At 51.9% G+C, this 25,356-nt stretch overlaps 1 protein-coding gene across 35 annotated transcripts in view; it reads right to left on the reverse strand.

The window, feature by feature from the left end:
* Positions 1-25,356, reverse strand: part of PPP6R3 (protein phosphatase 6 regulatory subunit 3) — a 133,042-nt gene that overhangs the window by 37,432 nt on the left and 70,254 nt on the right. For all 35 annotated transcript variants that reach the window (XM_070063713.1, XM_070063654.1, XM_070063454.1 and 32 more), the window contains 8 exons: positions 25,151-25,337; positions 21,500-21,637; positions 19,300-19,365; positions 17,379-17,491; positions 12,740-12,853; positions 4,390-4,519; positions 2,211-2,363; positions 94-243 (listed from right to left, as the gene is read on the reverse strand). In XM_070063713.1, the coding sequence (XP_069919814.1) occupies positions 94-243; positions 2,211-2,363; positions 4,390-4,519; positions 12,740-12,853; positions 17,379-17,491; positions 19,300-19,365; positions 21,500-21,637; positions 25,151-25,337 (1,051 nt within the window). The remainder of the gene's footprint in view (positions 1-93; positions 244-2,210; positions 2,364-4,389; positions 4,520-12,739; positions 12,854-17,378; positions 17,492-19,299; positions 19,366-21,499; positions 21,638-25,150; positions 25,338-25,356) is intronic.

A 25,356-nucleotide genomic window follows, 5' to 3' on the forward strand; every position in this document is an offset into this window, starting at 1 on the left:
TAACTTCATGTCCTAAGACTTCCTTTCACTCTGAAGTAGGAAATTACTACAGCCAGGAGAGGACGGACCGACAGTGAGGCCGGATCAGCTTACGTGTTTCAACAACAAGTTGTCACCAGGCGAGTCTTGATCAGTAATTGTGCCACTGTCTGTATTTTCAAAAGGACTTGCAAGAATCAATGCAATACAGATTTCCACTTGTGTGTGCAGAAAGTTATTCCATGTGTACTTGAAGAACATGTCCTACAAAAAACAATAAAGTTTTATTCAGACACTTCAATGTTTAAGCTGCTACTTTAATGTAAAAGCGGTGCGTTCTCAGGACATTGGGAACATGGATGTATTTAAGAGGGGGTCTGAAACACCATTTCACACCCTAAATAACTGGGTGGCTGCTCATCCAACATGGCAGAACTTGCATGGAGTCTAGCAGAAACCAACAGCCGACACATGGAGAAGAGAACAGTACGAAGCTCCTCAGAGAGGAGGAAGGGTTTCTTGCTTTTAAAGCAAATAACACAAACAGCACCTTCATTAGGTGTTCAGTAATTTTCAAGGATACTCGTTGCGGATTTCATTTTGATTTAATTACTGCTGATGGCTTTTGTGTAGGATTCTGTGATAGCTACAGAGTGGGGACAGACAGAGAAAACAGTTTCCCAATCTCAAGGTGCTCACAACCTAACAAAGGAAAAACACTCGGTGTGTGGAAACTCTCAGGACCATCAGCAAGAACACGTGAGGTGTGAGAAGTGGGGACGAGGGCTCCCCTGGGAGTGGGCTGATTTTCCAACTACCTGAAAACTAAAGCCTCACAGGAGAAAGACTGCTTCTAAAACCAAGAACGCACGGAGGACGCACTCAGGCCCAGACTGGCTGAGACGGCAATGACTACCGACCACTCCAAAGTAGCCCTAAAGATTAACAGCAGACTGAATGTGTAGACTTGTATACTTTCCTTAGTAAGAGACAAGACGAGGGACTAGGAACTTCAGGGAAAACCTTGGAGGCATGCGCAGAAAGTCCTGCTCTCGAGTTTTGCTGACCAGTCAGAGGGCAGGGCAGGAACTACGTCCTCAGAGGGCGACACACACCACTGAAGACACTGCAACCTTTGCGCCCTGCCCTCCTGCGCTCCGCACGGACACGCTGACAACGCTGGTAGCTAGCAGCTGAAATGACCTGACACCATCGCAACACCAGGAACTGGGCCTCTCCACTCAACAGCCACGGGATGGACGCCCTCTCTGGCCGTGACCTCACACAGGGTTCACACCAAGGATCCCAGAGTGTACAAGGTGCAGGTAATGACGCCCATCAGCTGATGAGCAAACATCTCTTATGCCCCTAATCATAGGCATTTGGCACACTGGTTAAGATGCCAACTTAGGGCCCCTTCCCCCCACGTAGAGAGCAAGGGTCTGGGTGCCAATGCAGCTCTCGGCGCCAGTGTCCTGCTCATGCGCACCCCGGGAAGCTGCAGGTGCCAGTTCAAGTACTTGGGTCCAGGCCACTCACATGGGAGACCCAGGCTGAGTAGTCGCCCAGCTTTTGGCTTTGGCTGGGTCCACCCCCAGTTGCTTAGAACATCTGGAGAATGCACTAGCATATGAAAGACTTCTCTGTGCCTTTCAAGTAAGATTAAGAAGAAAAAAAGAGAAAGATCTGAAATGCCCCAGATGCATGCTGTGACCAGCTCACACACACTGGCGCCTGCACGTGCTGGCCTCAGGCCTCCTGTGCTGGGAGGGGAAGTTTAAAGCACAGCCATGGCTCCGAGGAGCTCCTGGCCAGAGAAGACAGATCATACCTACGCTCTGCTGTTCCCTGCACGGTGAGCAGACGGACAGCGGTCTGTCTGGGAGAAGCACGCTCACATCAGAGCACACAGCTCAGAGGCCCTCCTAGACACCTATCCTGTGGCTCCCTCCGAACCGAGAACAGTGCTGTTCCTGGCAGTCACTGGCACTGCACCTCTCCAGGGAAAAGCCTGTGCGTCTTCCTCACCTGACAGCCTGGATTACATTTCTTTTCAACAATGACTGCGGGGCGACTAGACGCTTCCAGAACTTACGACAAGCTCAAGGATCACCCTGTGTAAACAAAACTTGACGCGCCAGACACACGTGCGAAGCCTGCAAGGCTGTGCCTGGAGTCACATGTCCGTGAAGTCCTCACCACGGGCTAGAGGCTGTCGAGGGGCATCTCACCAAAATGACGCCGATGCTGTTCAGCTCCATGAGGTCCCCGTTGATGCTGCTGGTGTTGGTCTGAAGCAGGCTGGATATCAACCTAATCACATTCAACCGCGTGTTCCCCACGGGAGGGTCCAGGACACCCCAGGTGGTCTTCATCACACTTTTCTGAAGGAGAAAAACTTTTCCCATGAAACCTTCCAGTTAAAACACACAGAAGACACAGGTGCTAGAGCAGCGCAGAGAGGGGAACGCGGCCCGAACTCAGCACCTGAAAGAAAACCTACAGCTGTCACAGCTCTAGAATATGACGAAATAACCAAACAGGAACACACAAAATCAGTTCCCTGGGCTACACATTTTATCAGAACTCAAGCACCCTGACATTCCAAACTGCCTCGGGGTAAAGCACAGAGCTGCAGAGCCCCCAGAAAACGACTTCGGAGCCAGCAGTTCAGGAGAACAGCCCCGTCTGTGCCGAATCTGTGATGACAAACACGCTCAGGGAGCGTCTGTGTATAAGGAGCATTAAAAGTGAATCTTAACGAGGAATGGGATGGGAGAGGGAGGAGGCGGTGGCGGGGATGGGTGGAAGAAATGCTATATTCCAAAAGCTGTACCTGTGAAATTTATATCTATTAAATAAAAGCTTTCTGAAAAAAACAAAACAAAACAAAACAAAAAAAAACCCAACAACCTCAGAGGTTGCCTCTGGATCCAAACTCAGAAACGTGACGGACCTGAAGCTGATCCTGTCTGTAACAGGAGGTTGCAAGAGTCGCGAGTCACAGAAGACGGGACAGCACATGTCAGAACCCGAGAGGCCAGACAGGACAGGGCCACAGACGCCACCGCTCGTGAGGCTGCTCCCTCTGCACGTCCTGTCCGCATCAGCCCCCAGCCCTCCTGCTGCCACATGTCCTCTGCCCCCCCCCACCCCGCCTCTCAAGTCCTAATAAACCGTAAGGCTCTAAAAGCAGACTTCTGAAAAGCTGCATGGGTCTGCCTATGTGCATCACACAGTGGAGCCGGTACACACCGAACGCGCTCGCTCACTCCTGGGAGAGAGGTCCAAACGAGACACCAGCTTCCTCGTCCACGGGTGCCCTGCTCGGCCAGCTCGGCAGAGGCAGGGCGGGGCCTTGCTCGCACACCTTCCTCTCCCAGATCTCCCTCGTTTTACTCTTGATTTTCTCATAAATCCTTTCTCGTCAGTTTCTCACCCTCCTGTTCTCCCCAAGGCTGGCATGAAGGGTACCAGTGACGTCCCTGTTCCCACCACCAGAGGGGCCTTCCAGAAGATGACTACATGCAGCCCAGGCTGAACGGAAATGAACAGGCCCAGCTGGAGACACGCGCTCTGAGCGCAGAGGTGGGACCGTGATGTCATCAGGTCCCTTCAAAGTCAATCTGGAAGCTGAACCAGACCTGGGCGAGGCCCTTCCTTTTCTCAAATGGTAACACAGTATACTAAATCTTCAATCACCGGACACACACACTAGGCAGCCCAGCAACCAACAAGAAGGCAGAGGGGACAGGGACTGTGTGAGAACTGGTGCTGGGAACAGAACTGTCCAGAACCAGGCCTTCCAGCTCGGACTCGGCGAAGTGTCTTGGACCCGAATCTAAACCTCTGCGCCAAAGCAGGAAGGCGGGGTGCGGGGGAAGCACACCCCCAGGGGCTGCCGACAGCCCCCGCTGCGGTCTGCACTAAGCAAGCAGGCGCCTACGTGAGCACGTGGCGAGCGGCCGACAGCCCACACCCACGGCACAGGCCTCGCTTCTGCACACGTGAACTTCACGCCGCAGCCGCCCAGGCTGGGGACTGCAGTTCCAAAGACCAGCTCCCAGGTCAACGTCACCTCAAGATGAAAAACGAGCCGTGTGAAGCAGGAGACCCCTCACTGCACAGCGCGTGCACAAGCACCCGAGGATTCAGACAGAGCTGAGTCTCGTGAGAAATACCCGCTGCGACTCTACCCCATTCACCAGTTCAGACTATGCAACAGAGACAAACAGGCCATCAGAAACGAGGTCAGAAACAGTAAAACCGCGGGCAGCACACCTTCTCGCGTACGCGGTGCAAGCTGCTCACAGCCAGTGCGGCCACTCCAGGCTTCTCACACGTCCAGTGAGCGGATGGGGGCTTAAACCGAGTTTCAGGCCAGTCACACGCTTCAGGAAGCACACCTACCTTGGGTGGCTCGAGCAGGAGTTCGTGAAAAGACGCGAGTCTCCCTCTGATGGCCTCCAGCACACTCTTGTTCACCAAACAAGCGGAGTGACTCATGCCCGGCGGACACATCTCCACGTGGCCTTCGAACCTGGAAACGAAGCAAAGCCACCTCAAGGCATTATGATTTCAGAACAAGGCACTCCCAGTGTTCCATATCAACAATGACTACTTCACTGAAAATGACTATCTCACCATTCCTGCTAGGAAAAAAAGGGTTACACATCCTACAAACCAGAAGCAGGTGTGATAAAGCCAAAACGGACATCTGCCCCCAGCTCTGAAACCAACTACCCACAACACTCAGAACGACAACCAGGGTCTAACCAGACAGAACCTGCAAAGCAAAAAGGAGACCTGACTCCCAACTCGCAGGGCACACGCCGGCTGGGGACCCGGGATGCTAACAATTAACAGGTTTGTACTTGTTCCAGTTTTTCTTGGATAATCAACACTGTTTCCTATTTAAAAGGCTTAAGTTATTCTTCTATATAATAATCTAGACTCCCAACAGGAAACCGAGTTGAGGTAGAACGAGACTCCTCCAGCTCAATCAGAGGTTCCCCACGCGGGGAGAGGAGAGCGCAGAAGGGGATTAAGGACATTTGGGGAGAGGTCCAAAAATGAACGAATTCAAATCCACGCCAACCTAGGTGCTGTGTTGCCTCCACAGCAGTGCAAGCCAGCGGTTGCCAGCACAGCTGCTGGAGCAAGACTGCCTGAGCCCACACCAGGCTCCACTGCCAGTGATCTGCCCCACTGTGGACGACGGGGATCCCTCCTGCACACGCGGGGAGGACCACAGCAATGCAGGCAAAGGAAAGGGTGCGCGCAGACAGCAAACACCCACCACGCAGTTACTGCTGGGACTCACGCGCAAGCGACTTCCGACCTGTGACATCACCCAGAACTCCGCTACAGGACAAGGGAGATCAATGTGTACAGGAAAAAGGGCAGGGAGTTTAACACAAAGTGGTTTTTTTTTTTTTTAAGTTTCTGCCTAGAGCCATGCTATTAAGTTCCTCGTAATTCCACAGGTCTATGAACACTGGCATACGTTTCTTCTTGAAATTCATATGGAAATTTACTTCTGTGTTTAAAAAACAAAGTAAAACGAGTACCTGCATATTTCCCCCTCTATGTGATCAAGTCAATTTCTTGGTCATGATTCTAGACCAAGTGTGTTTAAATAACTCAATTAAACCCACATTAAAATTTCTTAGGCTGGCGCCGTGGCTAACTAGGCTAATCCTCCGCCTAGCGGCGCCGGCACACCGGGTTCTAGTCCCGGTCGGGGCGCCGGATTCTGTCCCGGTTGCCCCTCTTCCAGGCCAGCTCTCTGCTGTGGCCAGGGAGTGCAGTGGAGGATGGCCCAGGTGCTTGGGCCCTGCACCCCATGGGAGACCAGGAAAAGCACCTGGCTCCTGGCTCCTGCCATCGGATCAGCGCGGTGCACCGGCCACAGCGTGCTGGCCGCGGCGGCCATTGGAGGGTGAACCAACGGCAAAGGAAGACCTTTCTCTCTGTCCCTCTCTCTCACTGTCCACTCTGCCTGTCAAAAAAAAAAAAAAAAAAAAAAATCTGTGTCTGCCACTCTGCCTTTCAAATAAATAAAAATAAATCTCCTTTAAAAAAAAAAAATTTCTTAATGACTCATTTATATTTTATTTGATCTTCTAAGAAATCCTTAGCATAACAATTTGCCAAATCGAAGCCAAGAACGGTGTCGCTATTCCAGTGAGAGTTATGGCACTCAGAATGCTGTCCGGAAGGCACGGGTGGCAGGTGTCTGAGGTATCAGCCAGGCAGCAGGCTACTGCACACAGGTGCCAGTCTCCAGCCAGCCGCTCAAGGTGTTTGGTTGTTTGCTGTTTGGGGGCAATTATGAGCTTTTGTGAGGCACAGATTCTATTTCACTTAAGTAAATGCTAAGACTGCTGGTTAGTATGTTAACTGTTCATAAGAAACTGACAACGCATGTTTTTCCTAAGAGGCTGTATGACTTCATGTTCCCAAGGGCAACGTGGGCTGTGTCCAGCAGGTAGGCATCACCAACTGGGCACGGCACACTTTGCTTAGTTCAGCAAGGGGGTGGACTGTCCACGCCCTAACCCCCACAGCCTGAGCGCCACCTTATGTGTAACTATGATTAGAGACTTTGAGATGGAAGATTCCCCTGGATCACCCAGTGGGCACTAAGTGTTGCAAGGGTCCCTGTAAGACAGTGGCACACATTTGAGGAGGCCAGGTGCAGATGAGGCAGAGACATCCATGACCAAGGAGCGCCAGCAGCCACTGGAGGCCGGAAGAGCCGAGACCGACTCACTTCTGGGGCCCTGCGGCCTGCCAACACCCCGCTCTGGACTTCTGGTATTCAGACACGTAAGAGAACAAACTATAGCTGTTTCACGTCACAGCATCTGTGGTAATCTGCTTAACAGACATAGGAAACACACGTTGTCCAAAAGTAGTATCTTGATTTTAATGTGCTTTTAAACTTGTAATTTATTAATAACAAACAATGATGACCATTTTTTCATGTATTTACTTGATATGTATGTACTATTCTTTAATTCTCTGCTCAAATATTTTGACCTTAAATTTAGGTTGTTTTCTTACTAAATTTTAAGTGCTCTTTATATATGTTAAATCCTTTATTAAACATGTGCTTTATAAATGTTTTCTATCTGTAGGCTGTTTTTTTTGTTTGTTTGTTTGTTTTTTGACAGGCAGAGTGGAGAGTGAGAGAGAGAGAAAGGTCTTCCTTTGCTGTTGGTTCACCCTCCAATGGCCACCGCGGCCGGCGCGCTGCGGCCAGCGCACCGCGTTGATCTGACGGCAGGAGCCAGGAGCCAGGTGCTTATCCTGGTCTCCCATGGGGTGCAGGACCCAAGTACTCGGGCCATCCTCCACTGCACTCCCGGGCCACAGCAGAGAGCTGGCCTGGAAGAGGGGCAACCGGGACAGAATCCGGCGCCCTGACCGGGACTAGAACCTGGTGTGCCGGCACCGCAAGGCGGAGGATTAGCCTAGTGAGCCGCGGCGCCGGCCTGCCTGTCAACTTTTTAAAAACAGATGAAATGTTTGCAATTTATCTAAGAAATATTTTTCTAACCTGGATCAAAATTTTCTGTTTTCTTCTAGAACTTTTAGTTTTTGATTTTGCATTTAGTTCCGTGATTCGAGCTAATTTCTGCATAATCTGCAACATACACATTGCTTGTCCAACTTCTGCATACAGCATCTTTCCTCCACTGAGCTGCATTTAATTTCTCTTTTTTACTTGAGAGGGAGAGTTACAGACGGTGAGAGGGAGAGACAGAGAGGTCTTCCTTCCATCGGTTCACTCCCCAGATGGCCACAATGGCTGGAGCCGCTCCGACCTGAACCCAGGAGCCAGGAGCTTCCTCCAGGTCCTCCCACGTGGGTGCAGGGGCCCAAGCATTTGGGCCATCTTGTACTGCTTTCCCAGGCCACAGCAGAGAGCTGGATTGGAAGTGGAGCAGCCAGGACTAGAATTGGCACCCATATGGGATGCTGGTGCCACAGGTGGAGGATTAACCACTGCGCCACAGCGTCGGCCCCAGCTGCATTTAATCTTTAACACTGACTTTGTATCCCGCCACCTTGCTAACTTACTACCTGCACATTCTTCAGATCTGCCGAGAGGCAGTCCTGACCGCCCTGAACAGATGCAGCGTGGTGTCCTCCCCCGGGCCCATTCCTGCTGTGCTGACACTGGCTAGATCTCCCAGCATGACAGTGAACAGAAGTGGGGGGGGGGGGGTGGCCAGCCATGTTCCCTGAGATTAGGATACCCCAGTTTTGTCTTCAGACATTATGAATGATGTTACAATGACTACTTTTTTAAAAAGGTTTTTATTTATGTCTTTGAGAGGTAAAGTCTCAGAGGGAGAAACAGAGAGAAAGGTCTTCCATTCACTTTTTCAATCCCCAAATGCCACAGCGAATGGGGCTGAGCTGTCCAAAGCCAGGAGCCAAAGAGCTTCTTCTGTGTCTCCCATGTGAGTGCAAGGCCCCAAGTACTTGGGCTTTCCCGGATGCATCAGCAGGAAGTCAGATCAGAAGAGGAGCAGCCAGGACACAAACTGGTACTCATTTGGGATGTTGCTGCTGCCACAGGCAGCGGCTTGGCCTACTATATGTCAATGACTCTTTAAAAAAGTCTTTATACGTTTTCAAGTTCCTCTCTATTACTAATTTGATGAAAGACTTTGTCATAATGGAAATCAGTAAAATGACCCCATGATTTTCCCCATGAGTGTGCTGATATAGTTTTTTTTTTTTTTTTTTTTTGGACAGGTAGAGTCATAGACAATGAGAGACAGACAGAGAGAAAGGTCTCCCTTCTGTTGGTTCATTCCCCAAATGGCTGCTACGGCTGGCGCTGCGCCGATCCGAAGCCAGGTGCATCTTCCTGGTCTCCCATGCAGGTGCAGGGCCCAAGGACTTGGGCCATCCTCCAGTGCCCTCCTGGGCCACAGCAGAGAGCTGGACTGTAAGAGGAGCAACCAGACAGAACCCGGCGCCCATATGGGACGCTGTCAGCTTTCTCCACGTGAAGTCACTCTGCATGCTTTTTCACAGTACTCTGCAGAATGAAATCCCTGAGCACAGCCCACATGGAACAAAGGGGCGCTGACCCTGCCTCCTTGAGGATTTGTCTCTTTCTAAGCACTTAGGAGAGTTCTCTCTTTTCACTCATTCATCCAACAACCATTTATATCAGTGTGGACTGATGAATCCATTTCATAACCTAGTTATGATGTAACACTGCCTCATTTGTTATGCAAATTACTCGCTTTGGCCACCAGAAGTCCCAGTGTGCCTGTGGACAGATGTCATCACTCGGGCTCTTGACCATCCTTTCTATCACCTATTTCTACCTCTATGTTCTATTTCCATCTACTTGAAAGGCAGACTACACAGAGAGAGACCTCTTCCAGCCACTGGTTCACCCCCTTACCGGCCAGGGCTGGCGAGGACAAAGCCGGGAGCCTGCACTCCATCCAGGTCTCCCACGCGGGTGACGGGTGACGGGCGAAGCTCTGGAGCCGTCATCTCTGCCCTCAGGATGCATCAGCATAAAGAAGGATCAAAGGCAGAGGCTCAGCCTGCAGCGCCGAGGCCCTGAAGGCACCGTAGAAGGTCGGGGACTCGCAGAACCAGCTGTTTCTGCAAGGAGTTCTGACTCTCTGACTGGAGCACAGCATCAGGAACCAGTATGTGAGCACTTGTACTTGATCTAGAGCTGCACCACTACTTTTAGACCCTCTCAAGCTTACAAGCAAATGTCTTTTGGGAATCATTGTTATGGTTAACTTAAAATATGTTTTTAAAATAAATAAAAGATTTATTGAGAGATCCTCCATCGGCTGGTTTACCCTCACAAACTGGCCATAACAGCTGGGCTGGGTCAGGCTGACGCCAGGAGCCTAACTCCAGCCAGGTTTCCCCTGTGGGTGGCAGGGGCCCAGGTACTCGTGCTACTGTATGGTGCCCTCCCAGGTGAATTCACAGGGAGCTTGATCAGAAGTGGAGCAGGGGCTGGCACTGTGCCTCAGTGGGCTAAGCCTCTGCCAGTTTGTGTACCAGCTGCTCTTCTTCCCATCCAGCTCTCTGCTGTGGCCTGGGAAAGCATCAGAAGATGGCCCAAGTGCTTGGGCCCCTGCACCCACGTGGGAGACCCAGAGGAAGCTCCTGGCTCCTGGCTTTGGATTGGTTTAGCTCTCGTCATTGCTGCCATCTGGGGAATGAATCAGCAGATGGAAGACCTCTCTCCCCCTCTGACTTTACCTCTCAAATATAAATAAAATCTTTTAAAAAAAAGGTGTGGAGGGGGGAGCAGTTGGAACAAACTGGCACTCAATGAGATACCAGCAGCGCAGTTTAACTGGCTGTGCCACGACACCGGCCCCACGTCAACGTCCGATGGCGCTCCTCTACTCAGCCCCGTCCCCGTTTCCCAGCACGACTGAAGGCATTTTCATTCCTGCTGCTGTGGGCTTCATTTCTAGCAGCTCCATATTATCTTCATCATTTTGCCATCTGTTCACATTTTGTCTACTTTTTTCACAAATCTTTTTTTTATAAATTTATTTATTTGAAAGGCAGAGTTGCAGACAGGCAGAGGCAGAGAGAGAGAGAGAGAGAGAGAGAGAGGTCTTCCATCTGCTGGTTCACTCCCCAGATGGCAGCAATGGCCAGAGCTGTAATGATCCGAAGCCAGGACCCAGGAGCTTCCTCCGGGTCTCCCATGTGGGTGCAGGGCCCAAGCACTCAGGCCATCTTCTACTGCTTTCCTAGGCCATAGCAGAGAGCTGGATCAGAAGTGGGGCAGCCGGGTCTCAAACCTGGGCCCATATGGGATTCTGGCACTGCCGGCGGTGACTTTACCACTATGCCACAAGTCTTTAACGTGTGAATCATACTTATATTGCATCCCCTCTGATAGTTCTAACGTGCTGGGGTCCAGTTTCATTTACTGCTTGTTCTCGCCATCTTGTGTAGGACAGCAGAACAGATGTAAGCAGTACGAATGTAAGGAAGGACGCTGCCCTCCTCCTGCAGGATTCCAGGCAGGGGCAGCAGTCGACCTCCTCACAAGCTCTGGCCCAGGTCTGAGCGGTCACTGACGACGTCGACTTCACCCACCCTCTCACTATGTGTCCACTCCCAGCTGGCGGTCTTCCCTTTCAACCTGCTGCTGGGCCCTGGGAGGCTCCACCCTTCCACACACCAGTCCTTCCTGCATCAACAAGCTGTGGCCACTCGTTCCTGGGTGCCTGGGAGCCTGGAGGGTGCGGGGGAAGCTCTGTTGCCTTGCTCAGCCTCACTCTTAGGTGGCAAAGTGCCCCTGGGTCTGAGGGGTGGGGCTTTCTCAGTAGCCCTGTCCTTACTCCAGCGATAAGGACTCCCTAACGGCCTGGGCCCAGAATGTCTTTTTGCCTCTCTCAGGATAGAAGGTTCTATTTACTTTTGTTTTTTTCTGATCTGCTCCTCCTACTGCAAACAGTCATCACCTGCGTCTTCAGGGTTAACGGCTGCCATTTTCTCGGTGGCTTCAGAGGGAAGAAGGACCCTGGAGGGAACCATGCACTTGCCCCAAGGCTGCCGCGCCTCTCCCTTCCCCTGGCCGAAACCACAAGAAGGCCTTGTCTGGTCTCTCGCCTTGTCACTAGTGTTTCTCACAAACAAGAGTGTAGGTGCATGCCTATGAACCCCTGTCTCCGGGCCTGCGTGTGTGTGTGCGTGTGTGTGTGTGTGTGTGTGTGTGTGTCTCCTTGCCCTCTGCAGTTCTCTGGAAACCATACACCCCACTGTTAGCCTCCCATACCCATTAAAAAAAAATCAGAACTCTACTTTTATCAAGATGAAAACAATGTCTAAGAGAAGATACCTGGCTGCTCCAGCATAAAAGCTGTTGACACTCTAACTCGCCTTTTTTCATTTTTTGAACACTGTTAAAGTAATCTGGAATTCATTCCATTTTTTTCAACATCTGACTTATTATTTCAAATCACTTTTAATATCACTACTCATTTTTAAAAACTATTTATTTGAGCCGGCGCCGCGGCTCACTAGGCTAATCCTCTGCCTTGTGGTGCCGGCACCCCAGGTTCTAGTCCTGGTCAGGGCGCCGGATTCTGTCCCGATTGCCCCTCTTCCAGGCCAGCTCTCTGCTGTGGCCTGGGAGTGCAGTGGAGGATGGCCCAAGTGCTTGGGCCCTGCACCCCATGGGAGACCAGGAGAAGCACCTGGCTCCTGCCATTGGATCAGCGCAGTGCACCGGCCGCGGCGGCCATTGGAGGGTGAACCAATGGCAAAAAAGGAAGACCTTTCTCTCTGTCTCTCTCTCACTGTCCACTCTGCCTGTCAAAAAAAAAAAAAAAAAGAAAAAGAAAAAAGAAAAAAAAAACTATTTATTTGAAAGTCAGACTACATAGAGAGAGGAAGGGAAGGGAAGAGAGCGAGCAAGAGCGAGCCTCCACCCACTTGCTCACTCCCCGAGATGGCCAGGGTGAAGCTAGGAACCTCTCCCAGGTCCCCCACGTGGGTGATGGGGACCACGTACTTGACCCATCATTCAGTGCCTTCTCAGGCACATTAGCAGGCAACTGGATCAGAAGCAGAGCAACCAGGACTCAGAACCTACACTCTGATGATGGGATTCTGGCACCACAAACAGGTTTAGCCTGATGCACCACAAGGCTGGCCCCAACCACTGGCTTTGAAATAAGCTAAAAGCAAAACAACATGGTTCATCCGGTAAAATTTAAGGAAAGCTTACGTTGGTCGCCGTGTCTCAAGTAACGTCAGCAAGATCTGGATTGCACTGACTATGGCTGATTCATTTTTCTCCTTGTGGAAAATATTTGATAGAAGCTGCTCTATGATTTCTTGCCTAGGGAAGAAAAACCAACGGTTTAGTGCTAACTGCAACGTCATTTAATACCAAAGACTTCAGAAAAAGATCATGGCACAAGAATTACGCATTACATAAGCATTCAACCACGCCTGGACACGCTTGCTTTACTTAATACTTCATTTTCCTACATTTATTTAACAAAGAAAGTCACCCTCTACTCAAGACCACGGTGGTGTGGTGGCGGCAGCACCACAGGCAGTCAGAAGACACAATCCTTCACTCTACCAAAGAACCCAACTGAGACTCATAAAGTTTCCCACAAAGACATGAATGTGTAATTAACAAAGCTCTAAACCACGTATCAAAAAAGGACATCAGTTGTTGCACTTTTCACTCCACAAATAAAATTTGGTAAATAACCCGTCCTAGCAGCAATGCACTGATCTGACGGAGCAGTTGCCCGGAAGGTGCCCCTGGCAGGCTCTCCCGTTCCCAGCCTCGCACACATGTGGAAAACACAGGGTCATCTGTTCATCTAGGTGGCAGTGCTCACGGGCAAGCTCAGGTTCTTGAGATCTCAGTAATCTTCTGAATCCAGGTAAATGAAGAAATGGAATCCTCACAACGTGACACGCTACTGGACTGGCCCCGGCTGCTCACCATCTCCAGGGACAAGTCAGCTCCCTGTGCTGGATGACCTCCGCTGACCACTGCTCACCAGGCCCGGGCAGCACACAGGACAAGCAAGTGAGGACTGGTATCTAATCGAACCTCACAGAATCCCCCACAGGAAGTGGTTTTCAGGTGCTCCCAGGTAGCACGGAAACGTCAATCACAACACAACAGCTGTCTATGCGACTGTGTCCTGCCTCCTACAGGAAATGCATGTGTTCCTCAGGCAGCGCCGAGCAGCCACTCACACCTCCCGTGCCTACAGGTAGCAGCTACCAGAGGCCCCAGCCATTCCACCTCTGCACACGGGAGGTCCCTGGATCTATGAAAGCCTTCTACTGACGGATAAAACGAGGCAGTAACACAACAAATACAAATTTGGCTATCAAGAATCAACAGCAGCTGTGCTATATTCTGAGTCTTACCTAAACATGCCAACATCACCACATACAGAAGAAATAACAAACCAAAAGACTGAGCTTGGGGCTGGCGCTGTGGCAGAGCTGAAAGGCCGCCGCAGGCAGCACCGGCATCCCATATGGGTGCCAGTTCCAGTCCTGGCTGCTCCTCTTCCAATCCAGCTCTCTGCTGTGGCCTGGCCTGGGAGAGCAGTGGAGGATGGCCCAGGTGCTTGGGCCCCTGCGCCCGCCTGGGAGACCTGGAGGAAGTTCCTGGCTCCTGGCTTCGGATCAGCGCAGCTCTGGCCGATGCGGCCATTTGGGGAGTGAACCAGCAGATGGAGGACCTCTCTCTGCCTCTCCTTCTCTCTCTGTGTAATTCTTTCAAATAAATAAATAAATCTTAAAAAAAAAGGCTGAGCTTATCAAACCAGATAAAGGAATGTTTTCACATTGTTGAAATTTAAGAAATGCTTATTTACAAGCAAGAGAAAATATAGTCACTTTCAAACTAGAAACAAAAAACAAACACACACCAAATGCTGTGTGGCCGTCAGTAACACCCAGGAGCCGCTGCGTCTCCTGCCCATGCGTCTGGGACAACGGCTCAGTCCTGCTGTTCAAGGGGTAGCAAAGATGGCCTTCTCGGACACTAACTGGCTCACTCGTGTAAGAAGTAAGAGACACAAAGTCCAATGCTAATACATTCTTAAAGGAATTTCCAACTTCAAAAATGTCCAGTGCTAGCGGATGTAAGGAATTCAGTTTAGACTCGGACTGCTTCTCAAGCCGAATGTTCAGCACGCAAACTTCAGTCGGCTGCCCGGCTCTACTCTCCCCACGATCGCTAAGCGCCTGTCAAACTTCTCCCTGAGTGCTGGCCAACACTTCTATTTACCTACATGACACCTGCATGGATAGTGGTACCCAAACTGTTGGCTGTTTGACATAATACAGCTAAGCAGTTGACTTGCATTTTATAAAGTACTGCCATACTGCTTAATATATTATTGCAATGTAAATATAGATCCTACATACCTGTGTCAGATATTCACAGATGCTACTACAGTTAATGAACACTTGCTAAATTCATTTTGTCAGTCGTAGCACAGGCAGGAGCACATCAGACATTGGGCGGGACTGGCTCCCTGTTACTTCTCCCCACTGCTACCGCAGCGGAGGCTGCATCTGCTGACGTCACAGGACCAGGATGCACCCGGTCACTTATTCCAGCTATTGTTTAAAGATGCAGATCCCCGGGACGGGCGTTGTGGCATAGCACCGCGCTGCCCAGGATGCCGTCTCATGCTCTACTTCTGATCCAGCCCCTTGTTAAAGGAGCTGGGAAAAGCAGAAGATGGCCCGAGTGCTTGGGATCCTGCACCCTGGGGAGACTGGGATGGAGCTCCAGCCTCCTGCTCTGGCCTGGTCATTGCAGCCACTTGAGGAGTGAACCAGCAGATGGAAGATGGATCTCTCTCCCAGCCCCCCACCTACAAATAAATAAACAAATCAATCTTATAAAAAGATGTAGCTCCAGACATGGAACTGCAGGAACTGCAGGTGCCCGAGCCCGGCCTGAGCCACAGCTGCACATCAAAGCCAGCGCTCAGTGCTCAGTCGCGCTCAGCATCGCCAGGGCTTGGGCTCTGGTGCCCCTCAGAGCCCACAGGCTCTGGATGCTCAAGTCTTTCATGTAACCTATGCACATCCTCCCGTACACAAATCGTCCCAGGATGACTCAGAAAGGCAGTGCCAGGAAAACCGCTGTTACGCAGTGTGCAAGAAAGCAGCCCACACGGGTCTGATCAGACACACGTTCCGCCAGACCTTTCTAATCAGAAGCTGGCGGAGCCGGGTGGCCACGGGAGCAGCAGGGAGGGAGGGCTGGCGGCACATACACAGGCTCTGGTGATGAGGTCACAGTGGTACTCAAATGAAGTTGCACGGATGACAGGCTGTGGTGGTGTGAGCAACTCAGACCGCACAGCAGAGGAGTCTGCTGGCCAGGCTGACCCTGCCACAGCCCAGCGAAGCCACGTGCAGCTGATGAGTACTCCAAACAGCAGCCAGCTGGCCAGACATGTGTGAAGTATAGAGCATACACTGTAGGGCTGGCACTGTGGGTGCTGCTTCGAGTCCTGGCTGCCCACTTCTGATCCAGCTCTCTGCTGTGGCCTGGGAAAGCAGCGGAGGTTGGCCCAAGTGTTTGGGCCCCTGCACCTGCGTGGGAGACCCAGAAGAAGCTCCTGGCTTTGGGTTGGCGCAGCTCTGGCCATTGCGGCCATCTGGGGAGTGAGTTGGCAGATGGAAAACCTCTCTCTCTCTCTCTGCCTCTCCTTCACTGTCTGTGTAACTCTTTCAAAATAAATAAACCTTTTTTTTAAAAAAAGCATACATCTTAAGACTTTATAAAAATATCTTTTTAAATACATGAAGCTTTCATTGTATTTCAACCAGACAGCACCATGGTGGGCCATATGAAATTGCTGATATCAACATTTTTAACTGATTCAAATGACCATTTTAAACGTTCAACCTCACATTCAGTCAGTATTTAAATGGGAAATTCTTGTAGGCGTAAAAGAAGTGCCCAAGCCACAATGCCAAGAACAACTCAAACAAGGCAGGCGGGGCTCCAGTGACTCTCCTAGTTTTGCTACTTGAGAGGACTCGTCTACTCCTAACACCTAACACACGCGCAAAGCACAGCGCGACACGGGAACAGAGCCTCAAACAGGGCATCTTTTCTCTGATTTCTTCCTTATCTCACGCTGGCCAATGAAATAATAAACACACACCTTTTATTTTAGTCAACGGGCCTTACAGGGAGGTGAGCCAAAAGATGCAAAAGAAATGCAACACAGGAGGACTGAACAGAGGACCGGCCTAGGAAAACCTCCAACAGCAGGAAACTGAAGCAGGACAGCGTCTTAACGATGCTGGCGCAGGCACCGCAGGCACTCCTTCCAGCTGTCCAGCCGCGGGGGGAATGCCCGACGACCCCACTGAAGCCACTTTTCAGCTGTCTGGAGGCAGGTCAAACGTATGCCAGTGCTGACAGGAGAGGTCCTTTCTGAAAATGCCAACCTGGACAACCTGGACGCTCCCTCCCCAAGCTGCCTTCCAGCCGATCCTGACCTAACTGCTCAGGCTGCCTGCGTGAGCCGCAGACACGGCAAGTCCCACGAAGTCTGACGGGAATCGCCAACCAGAAAGGATCCGATCAGCACGCGTCCAAGACCGTTCCCCCTAAGGACCCCTGGAGGCAGCGACCACGTCTCCTGGTGGCTTCTCAGCTTTCTGCTTCGCAGACCCCAAGATCTCCAGGCCGCACAGAAACGTCTGTGTGTACCGTGTGCCTGGGGCTGCCTTCTCCCCGACCCGAGGGCAGGACTGTTTTCACAGGCGGGCACTTACCAGTCACACATGCGTACACCGTGTCAAACAGTACCGACAGGAAAGCAACAAGAACAGAACTTCAAACATACTTTTCTAGAGTGGCCAGCAGGGGATCTGGTTCTGCACTGTTCTGAATTTGTAGCATCTGGTCTCTGCTCAGGCGAACAATTTCACAAAGCGATTGTGACGCATTTGAATGCCGCTGAAGGAAGAAAGCACAATTTTAACTATCAGTATACACCCGACGCTAGGAGAAGCGAGTTCTGACAGGGAAGGCTCCACAGAAAAGGTGGATCTCCAAAACCCACGTCTGCGGCACAGAAAGACACATGCAACTCTTTGGAGGAAAAAAAAAAAAAAAAAAAAAGGAAACAGCACTTCTGAAACACAACAGTGGGTAAGCGCCATCAGGCTCTGTGGTGCAGTGTGTCTACCTTCTGGAACAGATCCAAGCCCTCGGTGCCCACACACAGTGTCCTCCATGGCGCGGGAGCCTGAGCAGAGCTCAGACTGAGGGCTGAACCTCTGCATCCCAGCACACCAGCTGGCCACACAGAGACAGCCAGCCCCACTACCCTAGGACTCCCTCAACAAGGATATGGTGATCAGTGTGACTTTAGCAGGCTCTCTGTCCCCTAACGCAACGCAGAGTAGCAACGGGACTGCGGAAAGGCAACATCGACTGCCTTCTGCATCAAGCAGGAAGGTGCTGCGTGCCCAAGGCTTTCCTTTCCAGGAACACATGCTGCAGGAGCGGGCTTCTCCTATCAGGGCCCGGCCCTGCAGAGCGGATGGTCAACTTCATCTGCTCATGAACCTGAACCTGATGAGGAGCAAGATGCCTTGTAGAAATTACACCCAGAAGTGGGGCAGACCACACCCCTGTCCTTACCTCCCTGTCCTGCACGGCCACAGTTCTGTCTCTCGGCGACTGTGGAGCCCTCTGCCCACAGGACAGCGCTTACACCCCTTAGCTCCGAGACACACAGCTGCCCACAGGACGGCACTTATATCCCCACAGCTGCCTCTGGGCAGGCGTTCTCACGCCAAAGTACTCCTTTGCCATCAAACCCCTGTATGCACGTGGAGTGTCCAGAAGGTCCCGAGAGGAAACTCTGAGGAAGGGCTGGACTCTAACAGGTACCTCTGGTTTTCTTTCATCTTTGGGGGAAGCCTGCTTCAGATAACTCCAGGTACCAAAGGCTCTGAAAGGACCAGTTAGACCCACTGCCATAGAACGTCCCTTTGTGACAGAGATGGCCTGTCCTCTGGCCACCTGCTTCTTCCCTGGCACTGGCACACACAGCGCTCATCCTCCCAGAGGCACACAGGATGTCCCCTGGCCCCAGGACCCTGTGTGTTCCCCTTAAGCCCATTCCTTTGTAGCCAGCAGACTGAATCATGAAGAACTCCATGCATACAGGTAAAGCTGACCACAGACAACTGCAATGGCTTGGCCTTGATACTTCTTTGGGTGACCAGTTTACAGTTACCTGTTACAGTGACAGACACTCACAGGTTCTGGCATACCACCCCTCAGCACAGAGCTCAGCCTGCAAACCCCCAATCAAGCTCGATCCTGCTGGCAATCTTTAGCACCCAGGACTTTAGCGCTGAAGAGCCAGGGCCAGGAAGTCCAACAAGCAAGTCTCTGGGAGCCTCAGTGGTGCCCAGTCTCGCTGTGCTGCCTGCGAAGCTTCAGACAGACCGAATGCAGATGTGGGCAAAGATGGGGACAGAAGAAACAGGACAGGTGGAGTACGACGGGCGGGCAGGTTCAAATGGAATCCCCGCTTGGGACAGTCAACGGTACCTAGAACAGGGCCTGCTATTTCACCTTTTAGAAACTTCCATGAAATATTCTTTAGAAAATTGCTAACTTCAAGAAAGCCAGATTACCTCTACTCTACCTGTCTCCTCTGATCATCTTCACTCCCAGCACAAGGGATGTCCTGGGGCTGCACACTTTGATTTAAAACAAAATCGTTTCAGTCACACAGGAGAACTTACATCTTCTTCTTGCGATGGATGCACTATCTCCACAAGCCTCTGGACAATGTTCTCCTCATTTAACCACTGTAAAACACATGGCAGAGGTAATCATAGCAGCGAGCGGCTCTTGTTCAAGACCCCATGCAGATTAACACGCTTGGAAATGTCCATCACATTGTAAGTAGAATGTTACAGGTTTCTCTGGACTCTGAGCACTACAGAAAATTAGAAGTCCTCCAAGGAGAACAACAGTGACTACACTGTTTCAACATGTGAGCGACAGTACCAACAACTCCCCAAACTACAGTCCCCACATACAAACAAACCTTAGCCATGGAAGAAGTCCCACACATCCAGCACTAAAAGGGCCTACACTTTAGTTACCCAAGGGGAGAGCAACAGGTGCAAAGACACACTTAAAGCATTTTCTATGATTCTAGCTCCCGAAACATTGAGAACAGCCACAGTTTGTATCAAGCCTCTGGTTAAGAAAAGACACAGCAGCGTGAGAAAGGTGCCCTTAGATTTGAGAACCACACCCACTGCAAGGAGCCTGGGGCACTGTGGAAGCTCAGTTCCCAGCCCTGTCACACTGGCAAGGATCTGTCGGCAGGACATGAAGATATGGACAGGATCAGAATAGGGAAAAACACAGGGAAAGCCAGCTGGCTTCAACAAAGACAATCCCTAAAAGCATTAAGGAGCTAGCGGGGCAGGCAGCAAGAACTCAACACAACTTGCCAAAGATGCAAGAAGCAGCCCTGACATTGTTTCTGGCTCCTAATGGGGAACACACCAACTAAAGACAAATGCAAACAAAAGCTATGAGCTGAGCGCTGCTGAGGGAAAGGCCCAACTTTATCATTTAAGATCTGCTTTAAAATGTGCCCACAAATCAGCCAAGAACCTTGTTAGAACAGAGTCTGATCCTACAGGCCAGCATGAAACCTGAGTGGACGGATTTCCAAGAGGCCCACACGTGATGAGTGGGACCACATTCTGAAACCAGGAAATCCCCTGATGGTGGACGGATTAGTCCCGGATTCTTTTTTTTTTTTTTTTTTTTTTTTTTTTTTTTTTTTTTTGACAGGCAGAGTGGACAGTGAGAGAGAGAGAGAGAGAAAGGTCTTCCTTTGCCGTTGGTTCACCCTCCAATGGCCGCCGCGGCCGGCGCGCTGCGGCCGGCGCACCACGCTGATCCGATGGCAGGAGCCAGGAGCCAGGTGCTTCTCCTGGTCTCCCATGGGGTGCAGGGCCCAAGCACCTGGGCCATCCTCCACTGCACTCCCTGGCCACAGCAGAGGGCTGGCCTGGAAGAGGGGCAACCGGGACAGAATCCGGCGCCCCGACCGGGACTAGAACCCGGTGTGCCGGCGCCGCTAGGCGGAGGATTAGCCTAGTGAGCCGCGGCACCGGCCTAGTCCCGGATTCTCACTGTCCCCACAAGCCACTCACAAATACCTACACCCCAGCCCCCTGTTGGAGAAACACCCTAAGACGGCTGGCCGGGGGTTCCCACCTGCCTGCCCCTAGCCGAGGTCTTTGGTAACCTCCTCATTTTCTCTGCTTCAGAAGCGCACCTACTGCCCTGCCCTGGGCACCACCCAATACCCTTGCGAGCCCGCCTGTCTCTCCGTCTGGACCTTTCTGTCTTTGACTAAAATTAGCATATTCAACGTATCCATTCCCATAGAATGAGTGCGTTCTGAGGTTCCAGATGAGTACTAAAGACGGACTGGAGCAGGTAATGGTTCTGGAAGGCAGAGAAGGGAAAGACAGGGAGAAGAGGGGCAGATGACTGCCTTGGAGAACCTACCCTACTCTCTTCCCAAATTCCACCTAAGACAAGCACTCAAAGGGCACAGCCCCTAAAGTCGCCCGTAAAGGAAGTCCTTTTCGAAGTGAATTCGTTCTCCTCTGCTGCCCTGCTCCTGCGGCCGGACTTCTGGCCACACGCAGGAAGGAGGCCTCATGCAGGAGCTCCCGACCTCCTCAGCTGCGCTCTAAGAGCCAGACCCAGCTCTAAGACACACACTTAACCCATCCCACTCCCCAGCAAAGGAGAAGACGCTCCATCGCCCCACACACCCGGAGCCCCGTCCTCCAAACCTGACCGCCTCCCACACCTGACAACAGCCCTCTGGCCCTGCCCCTCGGCTGGGACCGCCTGGCCGTTTCTCAGGCCCGGCGGTCGGCCGCAGGCCGGAGCTGTACTCACGTTCAGCACATCCTGCCTGGGCTGTGGAGGCTCGATGCAGGTCAGCAGCCGCAGCAGCAAGTCCATGATGGCGGACGTGCCTATGTGCTTGATGATCAGGTCTACGAAGTCACGCTTCTTCTTCAGGAAGTCCACAATCTAGAGCAGAGCAGACGGAGACCTGAGAGACACAGAGCGCGCCAGAGCGCTCACACCCTGCCTGCTCCTCCAAAATCCCACCATCCCTTTAGGCTGAGACACGGGCTAACACGCTGCATCACCGGGTCGGGCTGAGATCCACGTTCAAACCCCTCAGAAGCAGCTTCCCAAGTGCAGCACAGAGTTCCTAATAAAACGCAACGTGACAGAATCTCGGCTTTCTACTCAGCTTTATTATTAATTCTCAAAGACTGTGGATCAGAAATGGAATCTCCTATAAAGAACAAAAGAATGTAGCATTTACAATTTATGTACAAAGAGCAATTCCCTTAGACGTTGCACTAAAGTACAGAATATTCACAATCTCCATTATAGTCTAGGAAAAGAAAAAGAACATTCAGAGGTAAAGATTTCTACTCCCGTCAGAGTAACGCGATTGCCCCAGGAGGGCGGCTGGCGGGGGCTACAGAAACCAGGCTCTGTCGCTGTGTCTCTTCGGCACTGGCCTGCAGGGAGAGGGACGCTACTCCGCCCCCCAGCCTGGCGTGCTTTCTCACTTGTGCTCCTGTGCCCAAATCATCGGCTCCAAGTCCCTGGCGCAGTGAGGCCAGTGCGGCAGCTGCTGTAACAGAATCTCGCTGAAGTCTCTCCAAGTCCCGGGGGTCGGGACTGAGTACAACATTACAGATGAGGAACCCACGGGTCAGACAGGTCAAGTACCTTCTAGAGCAAAAGAGTGGCTGCCGTGGGACGTGAACTTAGATCTGTACGTACTGCGAAAGCCACACCCTTCCGTTATCCCGCATAAGGACTAACAGCCAGAGAAATACAGGATTAACATTGCTTCTCTAGACAACGAGGTTAAACACTGTGATAGAAATCTTCAAGAAATGACACAACTCAGTCCCGTAGTAGTTTTTTAAAAGGACAGTAGAACAGGAAAGTTCCATGTGACCCAAACACGTCACAATTTGGTGGCAGAAACACTGGGCCTGGAGCTCAGAGGCACAGAGCACAGCCAGAGCTACGGGCAGTACAGCAAGGACCGGATGGCACTGCTGAGGTGTGAAGCCGCGCGACACGGAGGACACCCTACAGCTGGGCAAGCTGGTACACGTCTCCGCTGGGTAAGCCAGTCAAGTCTGGGCTTTTCTCATTACTCCAGCTGCACAGACCCGAACACTGTCACCTATCAAGACAGTAACATTAACAGGAAACCTTCGTTTACACCTGGGCCTGACTGGGCCTCCCTATAGCTAAGAGAGCAAGGGCCCGCCTGCCTGAGCTGTGGCCAGGGAGCTAGGGCGTGAACATGACGAGCAGCTGCTGGCTGTGTGGGACTGGCAGGGCTGACTCTGAGATCTAACACAAATACTCAGAGACCCCAACAGCTCTAAGTGTGTTCTTGCTCTTCAGCATATGCACACTGAATATCATGCCTTGCAAAACGGGGTTCCAAGTGAGGAGAAATGGCCAGATGAAGCACCGTATCTTGGTAACAGCTACAAGCACTTCTCAAGACCCACTGCAACGCCAGGGCAGTGTGACGGCTTGCACTCGCCAAAGCAGCCAGAAGGCAGAGCAGGAGACAGTCTGTGTGGGAGGAACCCCGATTTGGGATGACCACCTACGACAGAGGAATCGTAATCTCTTTATTTTATTATTATTTTTTTTTTTGACAGGCAGAGTGGACAGTGAGAGAGAGAGACAGAGAGAAAGGTCTTCCTTTGCCATTGGTTCACCCCTCAATGGCCGCTGCGGCCAGTGCACCGTGCTGATCCGATGGCAGGAGCCAGGTGCTTCTCCTGGTCTCCCATGGGGTGCAGGGCCCAAGCACCTGGGCCATCCTCCACTGCACTCCCGGGCCACAGCAGAGAGCTGGCCTGGAAGAGGGGCAACCGGGACAGAATTCGGTGCCCTGATCGGGACTAGAACCCGGTGTGCCGGCGCCGCAGGCGGAGGATTAGCCTAGTGAGCCGCGGCGCTGGCACAGGAATCGTATTCTCAATACGTTTAGGAAGGTCATCTTTACTCAAGAGCAGGAGAGGACACCATCATCTTTCTCAAATAAAATACGCATCTGTGCTGCCCGGGCACAAGACAGAGCATGGGCCCAGGAGAACTCCCTTCCTCCTTGTGTGTGGACGGCAAGGACAGCACATTAGACCCTGTCTGCCAACCGGGAGGTGCCTGGCCACCTTCACCAGACCCGTAGCCTGTGCGGCTGTGCAGTCTGCGGGGGTCTGCACTGCGCAGCTGGAGCCCCCGTAGTTCCCTGGGTGCCCACGTCCATGAACTGACTCTGACCTCTTGGTAAGCAGATCCTCTTCCGCACCCACATCCACTCGCGCAGTGGTTGTCAAATTCTAGCACATTCAAGTCAGCCGGAACTAAACAAAAACTAAGTGGGACCCAGGCTGCTGGGCCCACTGCCAGTGTCTCTGACTCAGCAGTCGGGGGGCTTCAGGGCCTGCGTTTCTAACGAAGTCTCAAGTGATCGGACGCTGCCGGCCCAAGGGTCTCACTTGCAGAACCACTGGACACACAGAACTTCCCAAGTGCATTGAATTAAGAACAAAGCAAAACAAGGTGAAGAGGAAGAGGAGGAGGAGGAGGAGGAGGAGGAAGGGGAGGAGGACAGGGCCCAACCACAAGAGAACAGCAGAGCCACATCCAGATGTCTCAAGCTACGCATTTCAGCTTTTAAGTAAAATCAAAACAAAAATCACCATTTATAAAAACCAATCAAAAACTACATTTGTGAGCAAGCTTCACTTGTGATCAAGAGGGAAGAACACGAAACAGAGCAACCATCCGGCAGCAGGAGTCCCCGAGAGCCCCGGCTTCTCCAACAGCGGTGCTGCGGCAGCTCCTCAATAACCGGAGTCTCCTTAAAACGCGTGAACCAATTAGTGAGACCGGAGGCACCGGGGGCACTGAGCACCGCACACGTCACGTGAGGGACCCACCAGCCTATCAGTCAGCGTCACGTCAGTGCGTACAGACCGGGGCACTGAGCGCCGCACACGTCACGTGAGGGACCCACCAGCCTATCAGTCAGTGTCACGTCAGTGCGTACAGACCGGGGCACTGAGCGCCGCACACGTCACGTGAGGGACCCACCAGCCTATCAGTCAGCGTCACGTCAGTGCGTACAGACCGGGGCACTGAGCACCGCACACGTCACGTGAGGGACCCACCAGCCTATCAGTCAGCGTCACGTCAGTGCGTACAGACCGGGGCACTGAGCACCACACACGTCACGTGAGGGACCCACCAGCCTATCAGTCAGCGTCACGTCAGTGCGTACAGACCGGGGCACTGAGCACCGCACACGTCACGTGAGGGACCCACCAGCCTATCAGTCAGCGTCACGTCAGTGCGTACTCCACACTATTTTATCTTACAGAATCTGAGCTTAAGGCAAACTCAGAGGACTACATCGACATCCCTGGGAGACCATGGCAGGGGACGGTCAGCCCTAATACTTACCTCTTGGAAAGCAATATTTACCTGTTCTGGTTTTCTGCTGATAAGAATACTTAGCACCTTGCTGAAGAAACTGGCAAGCAGTGGGTTGAGGGGGGGGTCGTTTAGGAGGAAGCTATACAATCTCATCAGCAAGGATTCATCCTCTCCCAGTCTCTCATTCATCTGGGAGACATCGGAAGTGAGCAACTCACAAGATATATTTGGATACCTAGAAGAACAGGATACTC

This window comes from Oryctolagus cuniculus, chromosome 1 (genome assembly GCF_964237555.1).
Source record: "Oryctolagus cuniculus chromosome 1, mOryCun1.1, whole genome shotgun sequence".
In the NCBI taxonomy this organism is placed as follows: domain Eukaryota; kingdom Metazoa; phylum Chordata; class Mammalia; order Lagomorpha; family Leporidae; genus Oryctolagus; species Oryctolagus cuniculus.